The 21268-nt window shown below is 35.2% G+C and overlaps 1 protein-coding gene across 6 annotated transcripts in view; it reads right to left on the reverse strand.

Annotated features, from left to right (window-relative positions):
* The window catches only part of CNTN5 (contactin 5), a 614386-nt gene that overhangs the window by 88797 nt on the left and 504321 nt on the right, over window positions 1–21268 (reverse strand). For all 6 annotated transcript variants that reach the window (XM_032680305.1, XM_032680306.1, XM_032680307.1 and 3 more), the window contains one exon: window positions 21109–21259. In XM_032680305.1, the coding sequence (XP_032536196.1) occupies window positions 21109–21259 (151 nt within the window). The remainder of the gene's footprint in view (window positions 1–21108; window positions 21260–21268) is intronic.

A 21268-nucleotide genomic window follows, 5' to 3' on the forward strand; every position in this document is an offset into this window, starting at 1 on the left:
GAAAATTAAGAACATTTAGTGATAAGGGGACATCATTCCAACTATGCAGTTTTTTGTTCTCAGTGGATCATCCCCTGGAAGTAATGCAAAGTATGTGAAAAAATAAATTGCTTCTTGCATGTTTCCATTAATGTGGAAGGTCAGTCTTATCTGTCTATTGCCACTGGATTTACAATTCAGAATGTATCAAGCTATCGTAGAACCTGTCCTGGGGTAGCAGAAACTAAAATTCCTTGGATTTGATAGTTGCTATCTATCTGTATAGTAAATAGCTCCTGTGATATATTGCAAAGTAGAGTACAGTAAGATTTGTTCAATGTTTTGAATTACCAGCAAAGTACATTTGGATTGAGCTGATAAAAGTCCTTTGTTCTATTTATCTTTGCAGTAAAATCACAATGCAATATTCGACATGGTAACTGGATTTGATGTCAGCATGTTTTGCCTGCTTTCTTAAACCTACAGTATGCCAAAATTTGCTGAACATGCTGTTACACCCCAGTCTAATTTGGTCTACATAATATTTGGTTGTATAGAAAAAACAAATACAAAACGACATCACATTTGACAACTAGCAGAGTCACTTCATTTCAACAACAACATCAACAAAAAAGCAGAAGGCTAAACTCAGCCTGTCCCTAGACTGGAGTGAGGTAACTGAAGACATTGGAGCTGTATTTATACCACATTTTTTGACTGATAGAAGGATAATACAGTTGTGCCTATTCCTATTTCTTGCAGACATCGTGGAAGGTTCTTACATTTAGGTAGTAAGAACATATGCAACATTTAGAGGAAAGGCAGGATACATTCAGGTATTCACGGAACTTATTTCATTCCCATCTCAGTGGACTCAACTGTTTATCTTCTGACTGAAACAAAAATGTGTATAGGCAGGAGACGTAATACTAGAAAGCTGTATATTTTCTTTGCTTTTCGAAGGGACTTTAATGATTTATGAGTAAAATAAAAGACCTTAACCTTGTTGACAATTCAAGCCAATCAGATAAGTTGAAAGAGTGGAATAACAACAACCTTATGAAGTTCAACAAGGACAAGTGTAAGGTCTTGTAGCTGGGAAAACATAATCCAGGAATGTAACACAGGTTGGGATCTACCCATCTTAGGTGCAGCTCTGTGGAAAGGGACCTGGGGGTCCTGGTGGACAGCAAGCTCACTGTGATCAAACAGTGCTGCTGCAGTAAGGAAATCAAATGGGGTACTGGACTGTAAAAAAGGGCATCACCAGCAGAGATAAAGAAGTCATTATCCTACTCTACGTCATGCTTTTCAGGTCACACCTGGAATATTGTGTTCAGTTTTGGTCCCTGCTATACAAAAAAAGATGTGGATAGCCTGGAGAGTGTCCAGAAAAGGGCCACTAAAATTATCGAAGGGCTAGGAAGCCTGACATATAAGGAAAGGTTGAGAGAACTGGATTTGTTCAACCTTGAGAAAAGAATGGCTAGGGGACACCTTACCACCATGCTCCACTTTTTAAAGATAGAAACTCCCTTTTTACAAGGAGTCACATGAAAGAGACAAGGGGTAACGGGTACAAGCTGTTTCTGGGGAGATTCCGATTGGACAGAAGAGGAAAATGTTTCACAATGAGAAAAATAAGTTATTGGAATAATCTCCCAAGGGAAGTGGTAGATTCCCCAATGTTGGATGCTTTTAAGATTCAGATGGCTAGGGTGATGGGATGTCTTGTCTAGACTAGACTGGACCAGACTTGATGGTATTTACCAAAAAATTGTACACGTATCTCCTCTTTTTAGTAGCAAGAAATAAAAGCCTGTGATTAGATGTATAGCATATGTATATACATAGGATATTTAAGTTAGTATGCATATTTTAATACATTATTTTAATATAAATATTTCATTGTTAAAAATATATATAGTATATTGAATATGTAGTACATATATTTGTTCCCCATAGGAAATAATCTAGTATTTGCCTCAGAGCATACAGAAAATATTCTTTGTGACTAAAGTATATTTATCGCAGGTATTTAGTGTTGTAATATGGATTGATGACAGTTTTTTTCTCCTGAAGTCTTTAATGCAAATTATTCCTTTTCCACCTGTATTCCTGTAGAGGCCATTCTCTAAAGATTAAACTCCTTAGAAGACAGTTTTATGGTACTTCCAATTAGTTCCATATTTTTTGGTCATTCTCCTGAGTGTGGTTGACAGAGGTACCTTCAGTGGTTGACAGAGGTACCTTCAGTAATTGTTGAGGTCAGTGATCTTAGAGACCTTACCCTCATTACTCCAAATGGGGATCACAGCACTAGTTGCCTACACTAAAGATCAGAACTGTACAGCTCAACATCTTAGAAACACTTCTATCCTATTCTAATTAGAAAATTTAGGAAATTAAACATATTGAGCATGAAACTGGCAACATAGGAGGAAATTAGAAGATAATTGGAAGAAGGTAGCAGGACCATCAAAATATTCTCCTTTTAAAAATGCCAATTAAAATCAAATATATTATGAGCTGAATTTTTTTTTTAAAGTCCAGCAGCTTATGGCCCTGTTGATTAACTTGTCTCTGTACCTAGAAGTATTCTGAACACTTAAACACATTTATACCGATTTCAATAATAATATATATATTCAATAATATACATATTCTATGCCCATTAACTAGGATAATGGTTGTGCAAATTTTAACATAATTATATTTTGTCATTATATACAGTCCTTTGAACCAGTGGAAGAAAAGGTACATAAATGAAAAGAAGCTAAAACAACAACAAAAAAGTCCATTAAGTCCATACTAAAGTAAATCACCATGTCTAAAGGAGAAGTTGAATATGATTGAAGGCAGTTTAATAGATGGATTGGAGTCAGGAAATTTATACCAGTGCCAAATCAATTACACGTTGCAGGTGTCAAGATTTAATTAAAATAAATTGCCATAAATCAGGCATTAGCTATCAGTCACGAGTGAAGAAAAGCAGAAAGAAAGTCAAAATAAAAACAAAGTATTTTTTTTATAGTGAGATGTTGAAAAATATCAGAAAATACATGTCAGAATTAATTTTGTACATTGCTTGGACAGAGTTTTTATCCTAAAATCAAAAATCCATAAAGGTCTCTTCTAAAAGCAAAGTGTGTTTCATTTTTAGAATGGGATTTATACCAAATATCTTTGTTGAATCAGGTGTTTATACTTTCTCTGTTTAATATTGGAGACAATACAGCTAGCAGTCATTAAAATAACTTGATTTCTGTATTACACAGACAGAAGCTTCAGTGCAGGTATATAAATATTGATTTATACTTGCGAGTACCTAGAAAAAAAATTGTATGAACAAATATTTAAGGATCCTAAATATTAGAAATTGTATATATAAAAGTGATACTATATAAATATGTATGAGCATTTTTCAATATTACTCTCCTTTTCATTAAAAATATTGTTAAAACCTATCAAACAGTTCAAAGGTCAGAAAAATTACTGTCTGATAAAAACCCCTACAAAACTCTAGAAGTCCAATAATGAAAACAACATTTAGTGCTTTCCTAAATGTTAGAAAAAGGATTGGGCAAAATCAACATCTACATCCAGAGTCCCAAGGACAATGAAGTTGCAACATACATGACACGAGTCAGAGCAATGTTATTTTTACAACATTTAGTGGGAGATTTCCCTACCTAAAAATTTTGGTCAAATATATCAGTTTCCAAAAGAATTTGATGAAGAGGAGAAGAGGGAAATCGGTATTGTGTGCAGGAGTGGAGAGGGAGAGAGAAAGACACTTGAGTCAAGGAAAATGAGGTGGCAATAGCTGCAGCAGCCCCAGTGCTCATGAAAGCATTGCAAAACAGTGTGGAAACTTGAAGTGTTTCTGAATTGCATGCAGGGATGTCACGGGTCTGCAGACTCCCCCTGGCTTTTCCTGGATGATACACTAGACATGCAGTGTCATGACAGAAGTGTCAATAAATTTAGTTACCTATGTTCTCTTGAAGAGGAGAGGGGGTGAAAAGAGTACACTTTTTGTAAAAAGAGTGCCAACAAAAGCAGTTAGTCAGGAAGCTATTAGCAATTAAATTCTTTAGTTGACTGTGCTAAAAATCAAGGCCCAGCTAAGGAACTGACTTTTCAAGCAACATAAGTAAAACCACATACATTTGTAAAACAGGGGGATGACAGCTGAGAATGTGAGAATCTGTAAATAAGATGAGGAAGGGAAGACTAACAACTCAACACTATAAAATGTCAGCTAGTAGACAGTCTCACTGAAAAAATTTAATGGAGACACAAAATACTAGAAACCTTACGACCAGCAAAAGGATTGGCTAATTTAGTGGGTTGGGTACTGTAAAACATCTATGAATTTCCTTTGCTTCTAGGTTTCTAGTTTGAAAGAGGAAACACTATATGACTCAATTCTGGGTACCACACAGTCCGAGTTACAGCCTCATTTTTTCTGCTGGTTTGTCTCACACAAGTCCCATTCGTACATCATCTGTTTGTCAGGGCATAATTTGACCTCAGGTCTTGTCCACCAAGTCAAAGTTTCTCACATATTACTATCAATGTGTTAAATAGTTCCTATGACCCTTTACCTGCCTATAAATCACAAGCTATGAGGATAATGCAGGATGATCAAATCAGTCAATGAACATTTCATTAAGTGCAGTTTTTCAAGCTGCTATTTTTAAAAAAGAAGTTATTTTTCTCCTATAGTGGAAAATTAAAATATAATTTACAGAGACTAAGATATACTTTTTCTGAGTTATACATTTACCCAAAAAAAGCATTTATATTATCTCACTCAAAAAAAGGGCATATCAAATCCTATACTTTTTTATGAACAGTGGTTAGTATTTAAGGAGGATCTGATGAGAGCTATGGTATGTACCAGAGAAAATGTTATTATGGCTTTCATGTGTCATATTGAATATCTAATATGAATATCAAATATGAATATCTAATATCTAATACCACTAATAATACATCAAAGTCTTTTATTATGTTGGTTTTGTCTCATGACTAGCAATGTGTCCTGGGACAAACTGCCAGTGCCAGCTTTTCTACACAGAAAACATAGGCTTTTCATCTTGACTTCTGAATTTAAATAATGAATTGTATTTCTTCCACAGAGAATAAAACCTGCTTACATAACCATCATTGGTTGTACCAACCTGTATCCTCATTTGGGAACTACATGTGCTTGAGCAGCGCCTAGCACAATGGCTGCTAAGACAACATTCATATTAAGTGTGTTATTTGCACATTTTAAAAGCTGAATTGTTATAACTAAAAATAATTTCTTGGGAAAGAACAAATACAATTTTATTTGTTCCTTTCCATTCAATTTTCTGCCTCTGTTTGGATTATGAATTTTTTTATCTCAATTCAGATGCTAGCAGATGAAGCTAAAGGACTATATATAGTTCAGTCAGGTTATTTTCAATACCTTTTACCTAAAAACTAAGGAACCCATGAAATGACAAGCAAGGTGGCTGTTCAACATTTGTGATCCTCTGACTTTACCTGAATTCAATTTTTCACCTTCTTTGATCTTTCTCTCACAAGTTTGAATAATTTACATTCATTGAAATATAACATTTTTTCTCTATATAGACATGGGAGAGAAATCCCCTGGGATAGTTCTAAATGCTAAAAATAATCAGCTTGCATAATATTCAGTCACAGATTTCAGTTTCTTTATCACATTTTGGGCTCAGCCTATGAATCTGTTAATGGGAAATTGATATTTCCTACAGAATGAAAAAATGTGCCACCTTGCAGTGCTTTAAATGTTTCTTGTTTTATCCATTTCTGATGCAGTTCTTTGCTCACAGAATTTGCTAAGAATGTGACAAGAACAACTTGTAATTTGTCAAGACTCCTTGAGACTTCATTTATTTGCTTCGGCAAGTTTAATGTCTATCCAGAATCCCCTGTGTAGAATCCCTCCTATTGATCAAAATTCTCCACTTGCTAAGTGCAAAATCCAACTTAATAGCACATGGGTAATAATTCCGCAGGGCAATCTGCTGCAGAGCTCCACGGAGTAATGTTAAGAACCTGGGGCATCAATGCTCATTTTTTCAATTGCTTTGCTATGAGAATTAAAGTAGGTACAGAAAAATTTCTGAGCTTCCAGAATGTGCATTAAAACCAGGGCAGGTATTTCTTTTTTCCTAGCAAGGTTCCAACATCATACTAAAGAACATTAAGCCACAATCTACAATAACAAGTTTCTCTCCTCAATATTTAAGGATAAAGGAAAATGCTTCTAAAGCCCAGAGTCAAGAGTTTTAAAGCTGAATACATTTTACTGTGCTTTCTGTTCACCGAAGAGCCACTTCCTTTGTTGGATGACTGTTTTTGATCAATCTCTAAATTCTTTTACCTTTTCCTCATTTTTTGCTTGAAATGTGTATTGTGGAAATGTCAATACAAACCTTGATATTTGTAATATTAACAGTGAAATTCTTCAGTTGCTTATGTAATTAAGTTGGTAGTTTTGGAGTAAAGGAAAGGCTTCACTAGTTCAATAGATGACAGCAATTTTGTCATTGCATTTTTTCAGATGCTTTTAAGGTACAATTAATTACATTGTTCTGATATTTTTGTCTACCTCAGAAAAGTATTTGCCTGATTTTCTTTTAGCTTCCACATAAAAGTTAGGCAGAATTTTTACATAATTGTCTGTGTTCACAGTGATCTTCCCTTCAAATCCCTCTCCAGTCTGCCCTCCAGCCCTTCTCTTAACCAAGAACTTTCCAGATGGGACTGATGGGGCAGCGTCTGCCTGCAGAACTCCTCGCTGGAATACGGTCTGATCCCTTGCTACTATAGTCACAACATAGTGCAAGTTGATACTTTAAGAACTGCTGAGAAGGCCCAAACAGAGAGCAATTTAACTGTGAATGTTATGTTCTGATAATACTTAACTTCCAAAAACATTAGACATGATATTTTAAAATAAAAATCTCTTAGTTCATTTCTTTCATTTTGATCAAGTAAGGAAGTCTGTAAGTCTGAAAGGATTGCAGGGAGAATCATATCTGGGTTTGGGAAGATATGTTTGAAATATTAGGAAACAAGAAAATGCCTCCTAAGATATGTCAGTTGGAAACTATAGTGTGGATTGAATAATAAATAGTAAACATAGTTAATGCAGTTATTTCTAAACGTAATATACAACTGATTTTTTTTCAATATTTTTTCACTGTCTCAGTCATTCTGGATACAGGACCTGGGAAAAAAGGCAGAAGCTCAGTGACTTTAGTGTAGATGAAACCTGGGGAAGCTACTCGACAAAGGACTGGAATGTATTTCTATTGTCAAAGATACAAAAATTGTAAGGAACTTTTTCTCAAGCAAGGAGAAAATCTTACTTCTGGGAAAGGGTTCCAAAACTAAACTAGATAAATAAACAGTTTGAAAATTATCACAGAAATTGGAAAAGAGGCTATGATGGAGGGAAAGGTAATATAGAGAAAGGTAAATTACATTTTGTTACACACTGAAAACCAAATGATGTCTTACATAGAGACTTAAAGAAAGGAGAAAGAACAGCTATTTAGGTCATTTGAAAGGAAACAAAATGAACTCTCTAAACTACACTGCCTTCTCACTTAATATTCTTAAGGATGAACAGAATGAATCAAAATATAAAAAGAGTGTTGCTCTGAAGAGTTACCTGGAGACAATACCCAAAGTTATCCTTTGGCTTTACTCAGTTTCCCTCACATCACTGAGAAGGTAGCCAGATGTACTACTAAAGAACACGCCTGGGCTTTGGAGAAAAATGTATTGTCCCTGGAGGGTAAAGCAACTAAGACTGGTCATTTGAAAATTAATTCAGGTGATGCATCAAGGCAAATAGAAACATCTTTTTTGTTTATTTATGAAATAACACTGATAAGCCGAAAAGAAGAATAGGACTTCTTCTCTGCAGTAACCTGGAGAGGAGTTACTAGAAAGGTAGAGCTTCCTATTGCTAGGTTATTTGCACAATCAAGCATTTTCAGGCCAAATGGATGACAGGGCAAAAATATGGTGACACAAGTTCAATACTTATAAATACAGGCAATATGTTTTTTGTCTGTTCACAAATCTGTATGAATGGGAGTAAAGTAAATGCCATATAAATGCCTTAAAAAAAATTCCCATGTGAGAGTTTAACTTCAGTGACTTGGTAAAAGTCTTTTTTTAAAAATTTTATTTTATGCCTTATTTCCTAAAATTATACCCCATTCATGAAGGACATTAAAAAAAAAAAAAAAAAAAAACACACAAAAAACCCCCCAAACACCCAAAAAACTCAACACAAAAATCAACATACTCACAAGCAAAAAGTAAGTAGACAGATTAATTGCAGAATTAAAAGTAAAAAAAATTGAGGATATGTTATGTAAATGAACTGCTCCCAGTTTTATTATCTAACCAATGTACAGTCAGTTTTATTATACAGTTCTCTACGCTCTGGGGTCTTGTTAGAAGTGTCTGAATTAGTTCATTTCAACATCATGTTTTTACAGTGACAATTTTTTTCATTAATACTATAGGGCAAATCACACTCAATGGAACAGGAAGTCCTTTGCTAAGGAATAAATGAATTTTAATAAATAGGAATTCCTTTACTGCTGTGGTTGCAAGTATTTCTTTTTATAGGCATTTTTATTAGACACAGGGGATTCTCTTCAGTACAAAATCTGGATTATACTTTCTGGTATATGCTTTTATCTCAGTGTCACATGAAAGTGCAGTTGAGCCATAGTGCAGAAGTCAAATATCAAGCAGGAATCATGTCTTAAAGGCAAAAGCACATGTACTTAAATTCAACAGCCTGAATTGCTTTTAAACTGACCTTAGAGTTCTGAAACCACTGTGTATTAACACCAAGGAGGATGTAAGATTTTCCTGAGTGGCTAATCAGTGGACAACAAAGAACTATTATGTGGGTACACAATGAAAATGCCAAACAAAACACAACAACACAACTACAATACTCTGTGCCTTGCATGAGAAAGTGAGGAAGTGTTGAAAAACTGATTCAAGATAAATTCACCACTAAGAGCAATATGGTGATAAAATCTTCAACTGATTTATCTTTCTGAATGCTGCACTTAGCTCCTGAAGCACCAGGAATTTTAAGTCCCCACAAATACTGCTTTTCATTTGAAGGATATGCAGTACAGAGATAAAGTAAATGGTACAGTTTATTGCTAATTGCCATTAAAACCCAAACAGTGCAAAACAGCATCTCTGTTGTCATATAACTCAGACAATGTTAGCACAGAGGGTCTTTTACTTCCCTTGTTTTAACCTAGAAAAAAGTGTAATAGTATTATAATTCCCATTGCAAGGCTGTCAGAGCAAATGTGCTCCAAGACGGATTTTTCAGAGCTTAGTGATTCATGAAATCAGAATAGGGAGAATAAGGTGAAAGCCTAGAACAAGGAGATAGGCTGAGAAAGATTAGTCTGCAGCTGCAGAGATGTCAGTCTTAAAGTCTGAATTGTTTAGTATAATTTCTCCTAAATCCAAATTAATATCTAAGGTAAATTAAAGGTACATTAATATATATATTTTTTTTTAGCTTTATTTAGTGGCAAATTTGCTTGCAATATAAACAATTTCGGTTTCTGAGTTGTAGAAGTTTCTGCATATGTCTGCGTAAAACAGTATACTACTTTAAATACCCCTGTTAGCAGCATACAAACGTGGCTTTTTGCACCTTGTTTTACTTTTCCATGAGAATGTAGACTGCCTTTCTTTTGTAAAGAAAATTAGAGTTATCCAATACAGATTCTAAAACAAGTTTTTTTAACATCTGAATTATGTTTATTATTTGATAGTTAATAAAATCACAGTAGGGTTCGTGCTGTAGAGAAAATAAAGTCCTTCAAAGAAATGTCTTATTTTCTTCAATTCAGTTCCTTTAAAATCAAAAAATTCAAAAAAAACTTTATGCAGAACGGAAATTTTTGGGATGGAGAAGAACAGGTAGATCCATATCTCAACCACAAGTGAGTCACTCATTATTAAGTCATATACAAAGAGAGAAACCCAAGGTCATGCCTGTCCCTGTTGTTGCAGTGCAGGGTCTTCATGTCCTAAAATCTTGTTTGGCTCTTCCATCAGTCTACTGCAGTGACACCATTACTTTGCACAAACCTGCCTGATGCAAATTCAAGCTTCATGTGAAACATTTACCAAAGCTGCTAACCCTCCCCAGCCCTGAGCTATCACTCACTTACAGTAAAGTAGTTTCTTTCCTCTCTTCTCTGATGAAAGAATTGCAAAGTCCTAGTTTAGCTTGGATTTATAATGTGGTGTATTTATAAAAGTTGATTTTATTTTTTAAAATTATCTTTTCTTTATAAATATGAGATGGACATGAAATGAAGTGATCAGGAAAGTACTGAGAGAAAAATAAGTTCAGAGAATGTTCGCATCCCAGATGAAAAAATACAAATGGACAACGAAAAAATCATCTATAGAGCAAACACATATGCAAAAGTACAGCAAACAGGAGCTAGCTACTACCGCTACAGTTTCCATCTTCTTTTGAGAGCTCTTTCTGGCATTTCCAGGTGGCTTGTCTTTGTTGGTGAGAGTTGTCTTCCAGAGCCTTTTGCTTCTATCAGTTAAAAGAAGGCTCCTGTTGGTTGTTTTCTGGTTAGGAACAGCCTGTGTTTTCTGTCTTCAGGTGTCAAGAACTGACTTGAGCACCTTTTTGGCTGATGCATGAGAGGCAACTATATACCTGTCAGGCTGGAGTGCCACTACCACAGACCCAGTAGCTCCTAGTGCAGCAGTGCATGCAGATTGTGGGACATCAGGGAGCACAGGCAGGTGATCGACAGGGTCTTCTCAGAGACTCTGAAGAAAAAAAAGCCCAAACTATGTGAAACAAGAAATGAGAGCCAGCTAGACACTGCACCCAAAGGAACAGTGGATGGAAACTCTCAAGATGGGAAAGATTTGAAAGCATGATTTCAGGCAATAGCAATCTTCCTAGATCTTGGCCCGTAGGTCATTTACACCTGTAGATCTGCAATTTCAGGACAGGTAGAGTTCCCTGGGAGCAGCTGAGGAGGAGGAAGATTCCTCAGAGAAGGGATCAAAGACAGCTGATCCTGAAACAAACACTTGTGTAGACACTAATAGAGTCTTTGTGTGTGTGTGAGGAATGAACTGGTTGCACTCTGTTTCAAAAGTCTCTAATCACTGATATAAAATTCAGCTGGTGGCTGGCTACTAGTTGACATCCATTATATTCTTACAGAGGGGCTGCTGCTGTTTACTGGTCCTATAAATGTCCTGTACAATGGCAAGTTCACATATGATATGACATTGAGAGTGTGATAGGTACGCTGTAGAAAAGGGTTGCTCCTCAGATGAACCTCAAGAGGTGGAGAAGGTGACTTAGACAAGTCTTACATTCTTTATAAAGTTCTAAATCTGTAAAAAATAGCTCTGTGCAGAAATATAGACTCAACATGACTAGCTAAAAGCAGGTCTGCAGAGATGGACCTTGGGTCTTGGCTGACACCAAGCTGAACATGAGTCAGCAATGAGCTCCAGCAGTAAAAAAGGTCAACCACCTTCTGAGCTTTATTAGTAAAAATGCAGCTGACAGGTTGAGAGAGGCAATTCTTCTATTTGGGACTTTTGGAATTGTATCTGAGGCACTAATTACAGTGACATAGTGGAGTGAGCCCAGAAGAGAGATGCAAAGATGTTAACAGAGTGAAAGCACATAACATATGAGTAGAGGCTGGGAAATGTTTGGAGGGTTTTTTATTTCAGCCTGGAGAAAAGAAGGTTAAGGATACATCTTTTTTTTTTTTTTCTATCTATGTCCATCTATTGGAGAGTATTGAGAAGACAGAGCTGGGCTTGAAGACTCAGAGAATAAGAGATAAGAGACAAAAATTAGAATATGTGACAATATACAAAGAAAGAAAAATACTGTGAAGGTGTCCAAATACTGGAATAAGTTGACCAGAGAGGTTGTAGAATCTCCATTCATGGAGATATTCAAGACTGGCCTTGACAAACTCCTGAGAAACATGATGCAGTTGGTCCTGTTTTGAATGGAGTGTTTGACTAGACTGTTTCTAGAAATCATATCCGATTTCAGTTATTCTTAAACAGTCATGCTTTCCAGGAGCACTGCAATATAACAAAACAATTAAAAAAAGAGGAAAGAAAAAGAAAATAAAAGCTGATTTTTTTAATAATAACTCCTTACTAACTACCTCCTCCTGAATAATTTTTTTCCTTTTTGTGAATGATTTGGATTTCGGATTGTTAGTAAAGGGAATCAGGATCCATTCACAGCAAAGACTACCAGAGTTGTAAAAGGAAACTTTGGGAAAACTGCTGACAAATTTTTGTTGACAAAAAAGACCCGCAAAAAGTAAATGTGTTTCAAAGTTGTGTGTTAATATATCAAAAAAATACACGTTGTCAGTGAGTCCAAGAAATTTGCAGATGTGCTGGTTTTGGTTGAAGTACAGTTAATTTTCTTCACAGTGGCTAGTATGGGCCTATGTTTTGGATTTGCTTTCCCTGTTAAACTTTCTTCATCTCAACTCACAAATTTTCTGGGTTTTACTCTTCTGATTCTTTCCCCTATCCTACAGGTGGGGGAATGAGTGAGAGACTGTGCAGGGCTTGGCTGCTAGCTAGGGTTAAACCACAAAAATGTTCATCTCTGTAGATAGGAGGGATTAAAAATTATCAAGATAGAGTAAGATTATTTGTAGTTTCATTTGGGCTTTTTCTAGTCTGTAACCTATTTTGGCAATTTTTAGTGAGGTGAGAGCTGTCTTTTGATATTTGCTAGACAAAAAGAAAGACTGATTAGGTTTCGATTGTGATAATTTTCCAGCCAAGCTACAAAATACCTTTTCAGTACTAAAATAAAAACCATAAAGACTTAATATTCCATGGGCAGAAGGGTTTCTTTAAAGATATATATATATTACCACTAAATACATATATCACTTGGCCTAGTAGTGACAAATGAACTACACCAGAGGATGTTCTTGGGGTTATGTAGCTGCTGTACATACTGAATAGTTAGGAAAATTTTGAGGATAAAAGAGAAAAGGATATGAAATTGCAAAAATACAAGGATGAAAATAAAAGATTAATTAACAGTTATGAAAAACTAAACAGTATGAGAGATTCCTTTGAACAGCAGTAGTAGTTCTTGCCAAGGACCAGTGATGCATAGATCTGAGAACATTGAAAGAGGTCATTCCTACAAAAATAACAAAAAAAGGGATAGTGAAAGATCTTTCTGCTCAATGGTTTGAGATTTTTGTAAACTGGAAAGCTTAAGGAAGCAACATCAAACACCAGCTTCAGAATGTGCCTGTTGTGATACCGACATAACCATACTCCCATCACACCATATCACCTTTTTGTATTGGTGCAATACCATATAATCACTTTTTCAGACCATGTAATGAGGGGATTTTATGCAATGTGATCTTAAGCCACACATATGAAAATAACACACTTTTCTCATATGTCTTCCTAAGTTTTTAACTAGAAACTGTAAATTTTTAATCCTTTAAGTATGTTTGAATAGTTTCAGCACAGTTAGTTTAATGACACTGTGGTAAAATTTAAATTATACATTTCCCACCTCTAGGCTGATTATGTCTGCTGTGAACATAGGCAAAGAGATAATAACCAATAAGCATAATACAAAAAGTGTACAGAGATGGCAGTAGGAAGGGAAATAAAAAAGCCTAGTAGTATATTAGGTCCAGTGAAGTGCTACCAATATTAAAGGTGGTGCTAATTTTACAAAATATATTTTAACAATCTGATTAAAGTAGCATACTAATTAACTTAGAAGATCTTACTTGTTAAATTTGAATAAAAAGAAATGGTAGAAATTATTTGTTAAAAGGATTTAGCAAGAGGAAAGTGGAAGGGAAGGGCAAGGTTGGGGAATGGTCATTAGAAGTCTTCACAGATATCAAATGCTTCAATTGCTTTCTCTTACTAGAACGCTTTTTCTTTTTCAAGGCTACTAAACAGAAGTCTTGGTATATTTTTAAACTCCCTGTGTGCATTACGTTTACAATTCTTTTCCCTCTGACTTTCACTTATTTGTTGTAGGGACAGTAGCCGTATGCGGCCACTGAAAAGAAAATGAGAAATACAGAAATTTCAGATATGTATGTAGAAAATCTACTTCCGTGGAAGTCACTAACATCAGAGTAATATGACTTTCACTGATACTGGTAATATGCCATGGTAAAATTTGTGTTATACATAATGAGATCATATTAGAAATAGTTTCTTTCACAGTGGTAAGTGAATTTACAATTTGCAAGCAGTGATAGATCACTAATGGTTTGGGTTTTCATAAATATTTTCAAATCTTGCCTTCTCTTTATGATTTAGTAGGGAGAAACACTTAATTTAAGGTTCTTTTAAACTAAACCCTTGCCCGAACGAGAGCATAAGATTGATAAAGACAAGGAAAGTAACCTGTAATCAGTAACAGCATGATAGCGATTTGTATTACTAATTGTCATACTACTTAAATAAAGGAATACTTTGGCTTTCCTTATATAGAAAAATGCATAAAATTTTCATGAGGAAATATGGTGTCTATTTTTTTCACAGTGAAGTAAATCTGAACCTTGACAACTGCAATGACTGAGGTTTTACAGTACTCAAAAATATGCAAAAGTGCAAACATGGCAGTTATCTCTTGTTCTTACCTAAAGTATCTTTTTGATGGATAATGTATAGTTCCATTGCCATGTATTGCTTAGAAATACACCATTGAGAATGCTGATTGGATAGTAGATTCATGGTCATTTATGGATTGAAGAAATCATTTAACTTGAGAGAGTCATTATCTTTTATCATGACTCTGTGGATTAATTGTAGCATTGTTTTCTAGATTAATTTAATTCTTTTTTTCGTTTTACTAATCCCATTAGAAAGCCAGTCTCCATCATACCTCTTTTTTCTAGATAATGAATCACTTTAAGTTTTTGCATACAATTTTATTTTCTGCAAAACATGTCTAACTTTTGAAAAATATGCATAGACTTATTCATCTTCCTTGGGAGCAATTAGCACAGAAATACTGACAGACCATTGATTTTTGAGATTGACAGACTGGGAAATACCAGGACATAATGTGAGAGAAGATGCCAAAAGCATCACAAATTCATTTTAAATTTTGAAGTTTAATAATAAATTTCATAATATAGCTACAAAGATTACTAATCTTGATGCAATAGAAAAGCCAGTCTAATTCATTTCGATTTATGACAGACAAAGAAGAATATTCCCTGGAAAGGAGGCTTTCTAGTGCAAAATGAATTCTGCAGCCCAAGTGTAGATCTTTGTAGTCTCCACACAGACCATGGATGCTGACTAGTAGATCTAACAAAATATTGAGCATCAATTAAAATGTAGGATTGTCCTTTAAAGTGTTATAAATTAAAAGATATGGCTGAAGTACCTTCCTGTATTCTAGACTCTGTCAAAATTTCTCAATCCAAATAACCTGGGTTAATTTCACAAATTTCCCATAATGCCGTGGGAATTTATTCTTTAACATTCTACTTCTTTCTAATTTGAAAATAGACTTGGTGCTTATGAACTTTAAACAGTTTATTGCTATATGGTGACATGTCATTGACAGACAGAAATCATTATTTATCTTGTAACTAATTCAGTAATAATGCCCAAAGATTCTGTCTGTTTTCTTTATCATATTCTCTGCAAGAGAACATGAGTGAAGTGTGAGAGTTGCTTAAGAATGTGGCCAAAATCATTGTGTTGTCAAAACTCATGTAATATGGTCAATTAGTAAAACAATGCTGCTTTGGAAAAAGATTCTTTTTTGTGAAGGGATGATCTTGCTGTTTGTTTTTACTATTTAGTCAAGGTTATCATCATTTCCCTTTTCTACTTTATAACCAGTTCTCTAATTCCCATTATGAGCCTGCCACAGCTAAATTAGACCATGATTTATGCAAAAATTGAAAAGAAGTGACTTGTAGAACTCTCTCAGGAAGACTAGAGTTTCTGTCATGAAGTTTCTCTTTCTTAATGTCCTCAGTATTTTCTCTCTTCACTACTTTTTGATCATTAAATTGCCACTTGGGAGCCTGTGGATCAGCTGTTAGCATGAATTTAAGTGTTTAAGTTCCCAAGATTTTTAGATGAAGTTTCTTCTAAGGACAAATTACACTGAAAGTCACAGTCTGAAGAGCCTTAAGCAGAGAAAAACCTTTAGGCCACTGACGACTTGTCATATTCTGCCTGTATGGTGCATAAATAGGCAGCTGTTTAACAGCAGAGAAATGAATCATAGTTAAAATCAGAATTCACAAACTGTTTCATCAAATGATAATTGGGTGAGTTATGTAAGCAGATACTCAAAGTATAGACGCAGATCAAATATCTTGCATTATTAACACCTTAAAATGATTGAGCTCTTCAGCTTCTTCTTTTCAATAGGGCTATATGAGATATATATATGCATACACATATATATGGAATACTTAGAATTCCATATCTGAGGAAAAAAACAAGACATGCAATTGTATGGAAGTACCAAAAACCAAGATCATACAGGGTGGGACTCACGTCCCCAAGTATTTGTGTCTAGTCTGTTGGTACCTGAAGAGATCCAAAACACCCACATGTGCCTGATGGATACTACAGAGTAATTATGCAATTATGCAAGACTTGCACTGCACTGCCAAAGAAGTTGGATGACAGTGGGGATTATTGTAGGGAACTGTGTATCTGTTTTTACACAAATAAATCCAATTTAAATTGAAAACTGTTAAAATGTGGTGCAACTGTTTTTCTAAAATAATGTATATTTCAATGCAATGCACTATTACCTAAACATATGCTTCTAGTTTGAATCAAGTCTTATTTCCCTAAAACGAGTCAGCAGAGTATATGAAGCACTGTATTAAGAAGAAAAAATAGAACGTATTGTCCTGAATACCATTCCTGGGAAGAAAGACTGTGACATTTCAGTTCAGAGAAGTCATGTAGGATCTTGTAGATAATAATTTACTTGAATATAAGCCCATAATTATTGTGGGAAATATTATTTTTTAAACAAATTAAACTTATGAATGACCATTTTCTTTGGATATTTAACTGAGGGGCACAGCATAAAACCTTCAAACTGGTTAATAATTTGCTCCTAAAGTTGGATTAATTCTAAAGATATTTCTTTGTTACCAGTAGACAAACTGAAAAATATGTTTCAGGGTAATTTTCCATCCATTTTGCATATGCTTTTGCCTTCACAGTGCACAATCTTCAATTTAAACAAATGTTGCATACCACAGTTAGATGGAATTGAAATTCTTTTGGAAAGCTACCACCATGATTATGAAGAAAGCATGTAATATATACGTATGTTACACATAAATACATGTTCATACTCAAAAGTATAACGCAACATGTACTAATCAAAGCACTTCATAAAATTGAATACAAAGTCTGCCTGTGAACTCTTTCTTTGTTTCTGCTCTGAAACGCCCTTCTTTTCCCTCTTTTGACTTTTTCAATAGTAATTAAAAAAAGCTATTAAAATAGGAGCTTACAATAGAAACATTGACAGATCCTTAAATATAGTAGAGTGAAGAGTAAAACTGTAATAAGAACCTGTCAAAACTGAAAATGAAGGAGTTTGAGAGACTAGAAGACTATAAAAATATGTCCATTTCTAAGTTTTTGAATGATTAGATTTAAGCTCTGTGTGTTTCCACTAATTGCATAGCAAAGTGTGACAGATCTAGGCATACAGAGCAACTACTTCTGTAGGTCAAAGATTTCAGTATTAACTTGAAGATAGGTAAAAACCAATAGTACCAGGCTTCCCTGTGTCTTTGCCTAATATTGGCATTTTGAATTTAATGTCCCTATAAAAGATCTCTTTCTTCTCTTTCTTTTCTCTGACCTCTTCTGACAGCTGCTGAATTTTAGCAAAACATAACTGAAAGAAAACAAATTGATACAAACTTAGGTAAATGCAAAATTTCAGCAGTCTCAATTTACTCCCTCAGGTACTGTTACATGCAGCTTGAATGCTTTGTCCAGTCCAGCGGCTTTATTCTAAGTTTAGTAGGTATGGATGATGATTCTCACTTAAAAAGCACTGTTTTTTTGGTTTTTTTTTGTTCTTCATAGGTCAGTGTATGGCTTGAAATTTTATATCCACATGATTATAAAGATAGAATTTACTCATTAATATTTCTCCATGTTTTTAATATCTGATAGCTGCATAAATATCCATGTCTTCCTTTTTTCAGTATCCACTAATTTTATTTGTAATATTAAAATGCTGACTGTCAAAGCACTTACAATTGATATCTAGTACTTTTTTGTTCAATGTACAGCTTCTACAGGCTTCTCTATGGCTGCAAATCAGTCCCATTGACCTCAGGTGAGTCACATGGTAAATGAAGACTATGTCAAGCAGAAAGTAACTTTGCAACGTGACAATACACAATGGGTAGGTTTTATATAGGTAAGTAACATCTCCAATTTATTAATTTTGGTGGGCAAGCAGGTTTGGGACAGGTCTGAATGGAGAATTTTGTGTGCCATGGAAGAAGCATTGATAATAATTCATTATACGGCCATATTTATTATGGGTCAGAGTGTCCCAGCTGATTGACATACTGATCAATTGATACACACAACTGAAGGGAGGAAGTAAGTAGACTGAGCCAGACTTCTTTTTTTTTTTGTTTAACATAGGGGTGATTAACTGTAATAGGAACATATGTCCCAGATAGTCTACAGTATTTCCATCCTTGGAGATACTAAACACCTGACTAGATATGACCTTGAGCAACCTGTTCTAGCTGACACTGCTCTGACTGGGGGGTTGGACCAGGTGATATCCAGAGCTGCATGACACAAAGAATCATAATTCTTTGATATAATTCAGAGAAAATGAAAAAAAAGTTTTTACCTACTTGTAATGAATAAAAAACACCACTGTGATTGCCTACTGCAGGAATAGGGATGTTGGAAGTTTGTGTCACAGTCAAACCTAGTTTCATCATTTCCTGTTCTAGCCTCTGTCAAAAGAAGCAAGTATCAAAAGATACAAATACCAAAAATGTAGCTCCAGAGCTAGTTTTTATAAGATTTTAACCTCAGAGTTAGTCTATGTTTGGACTGACATGAAGTAGCTACCAAAAGGCTTTACTGGTCTTGGATTAAAATGTAATTTACATGTGGTGATCAGAGAAACCATAGTGAGTTTTGTGAAGATGAGAGGAAAATATTATGCAGGGAAAAGTGTTAAGGTGTGGGTACAGTATGGAGATTTCAGTGTCACAATATTTGATATTTTCAGCTTCTTTGTAATGTCATGCTGTCATATTGTCAATTTACACTATTGTCCTAGTTAGAACAGCTGGGACCAGTTCATCACTGTATGGGTGCAACCCAAAACTGTGTATTCTATAGCCTTCCATGCCATTTCCCAGAAACTGTTATCAATAGACCATTTACACCATCTGCCCATAGAGCCTGACTCCTCAAGCTATAAACTGGGTGTTAAGAGGCCTGCGGGAGGCTCCTGTCCTCACACCCATTGTGGAACTCCCTGCCCTGAGGGAGGTACTGGGCATTCCTGCCTGAACTGGAGGATACATATAATTTTGCAGTCTTGGGACTTTTTTAACTACTCGTGGGATCCAGAGGAAGACTGCAGATCACTGCTCTCAACCAGACTGGAGACCACCACTGTCAACTGGACTGCAACCACCACTTTTCAACCAGACTGCAACCACAACTCTTGACCGGACTGCAATCACCACTCTTGACCAGACTGCAACAGCACTCTCGCCAACAGGTTTTTCCCTCTCCTTTTACTTTGGACTCAGGGGGCCCAACAAACACCACTCTGTTCGTGCCCCAGGGTGCTGGGTTATACATTTGTGTTTTGTGGGTTAAAACCAACTGTTTCTCTGTATAATCATATTTATTGTATTATTTTATTAAATTGTTATTCTGATTTATAATCTCTCCTTTGAGTTGAGTTCATTTCCCTTGCTGGTTTACCTTTAAACCAGCACAACTATACAACTCACATCTGTCAGTAAAATGTTATATATAATGCTGTTTTGCTCTCCCCTCTTCAGAAAGTCAATATGGTATGAGAACTTACCCATTTTTCCTTCTCAGAACAAAATATATGACATGAGATGAAAATACAGAACACCTGAATAGAATTGCTTTTGCAGCTAATGAGGACAGATGCGCTCTACTGCTCTCATTAGTATTGCACAAATGAACAAAAAGGGCCTTGTTTTTATCTTCCTGACTAATGCCACACAAGTCAGTTTAAGTGGTTCGTTCACAGGCATTACCAGAAAGAGGACAAGATTGCTCTTTGTACTTAAAGACCATGTGCAGAGTGGCGAAACTATTCTAGTGTACAGATAAGCAATCTTGTAAAGTGCAATTACATCTGGCATTTAACCTGCAGTGCTTAAACTACTTTTACTGAACAGGGCTGGATGGAACTTATTTAATCAAACATATTCTGTTAAACAGATGTGCTGCTGAGTACAAAAATTACTTGTATAATTAAATCCTATAATGGAATTGCATTTTCCTTCTCTGAATCATTTTAAAACTATTCTTACACAGACTTCCATTGTGATCAACCTGCAAATCTGCCTTATTAAAATTATTTCAAATGAATAAGCACATTCGATATTTTATGTGGTTCTGACTACTTCAGGCTCCATGCCTTTGGTATTCTCATACACTAAATTTGTAGTATCTCTACAGTATGAATGAAAGACTTTTGAAATTAATAACAGAGAATAGAGACAAAACCTCCCAAAATAGTAGCACCTTTTCATGTCTGCATCTCTGAACAATGTCAAGATTTTTCATTTCAATATTGCAGAAACAATTAAGTCACTACTGTCAAACAAATCAGCTTGAAAAAATAATTATGTCACATCCATGCTAACATATGCATGTTCTTGTCACTTGCTGCACATTCATATCACATCACAGAATTCAACATGCAAACAAAATATTTAGTTTAATGAACAGTCTTCTCACCTCTTACTCTCCCTTAATGCTTTGTCTCCTTTCTTCCAGGTGATGGTTGGCTTTGGAGAGGCTTGTGGCTTGCACTCAATGACAACTTCTTGACCTTTGGTAACAATTATTGTTTTCCTCATTTGATTTTGTGGGAAAGTGGGAGCTGAAGCTGTTAAAA

Source organism: Chiroxiphia lanceolata, chromosome 2, assembly GCF_009829145.1.
Source record: "Chiroxiphia lanceolata isolate bChiLan1 chromosome 2, bChiLan1.pri, whole genome shotgun sequence".
NCBI classification, from domain to species: Eukaryota; Metazoa; Chordata; class Aves; order Passeriformes; family Pipridae; genus Chiroxiphia; species Chiroxiphia lanceolata.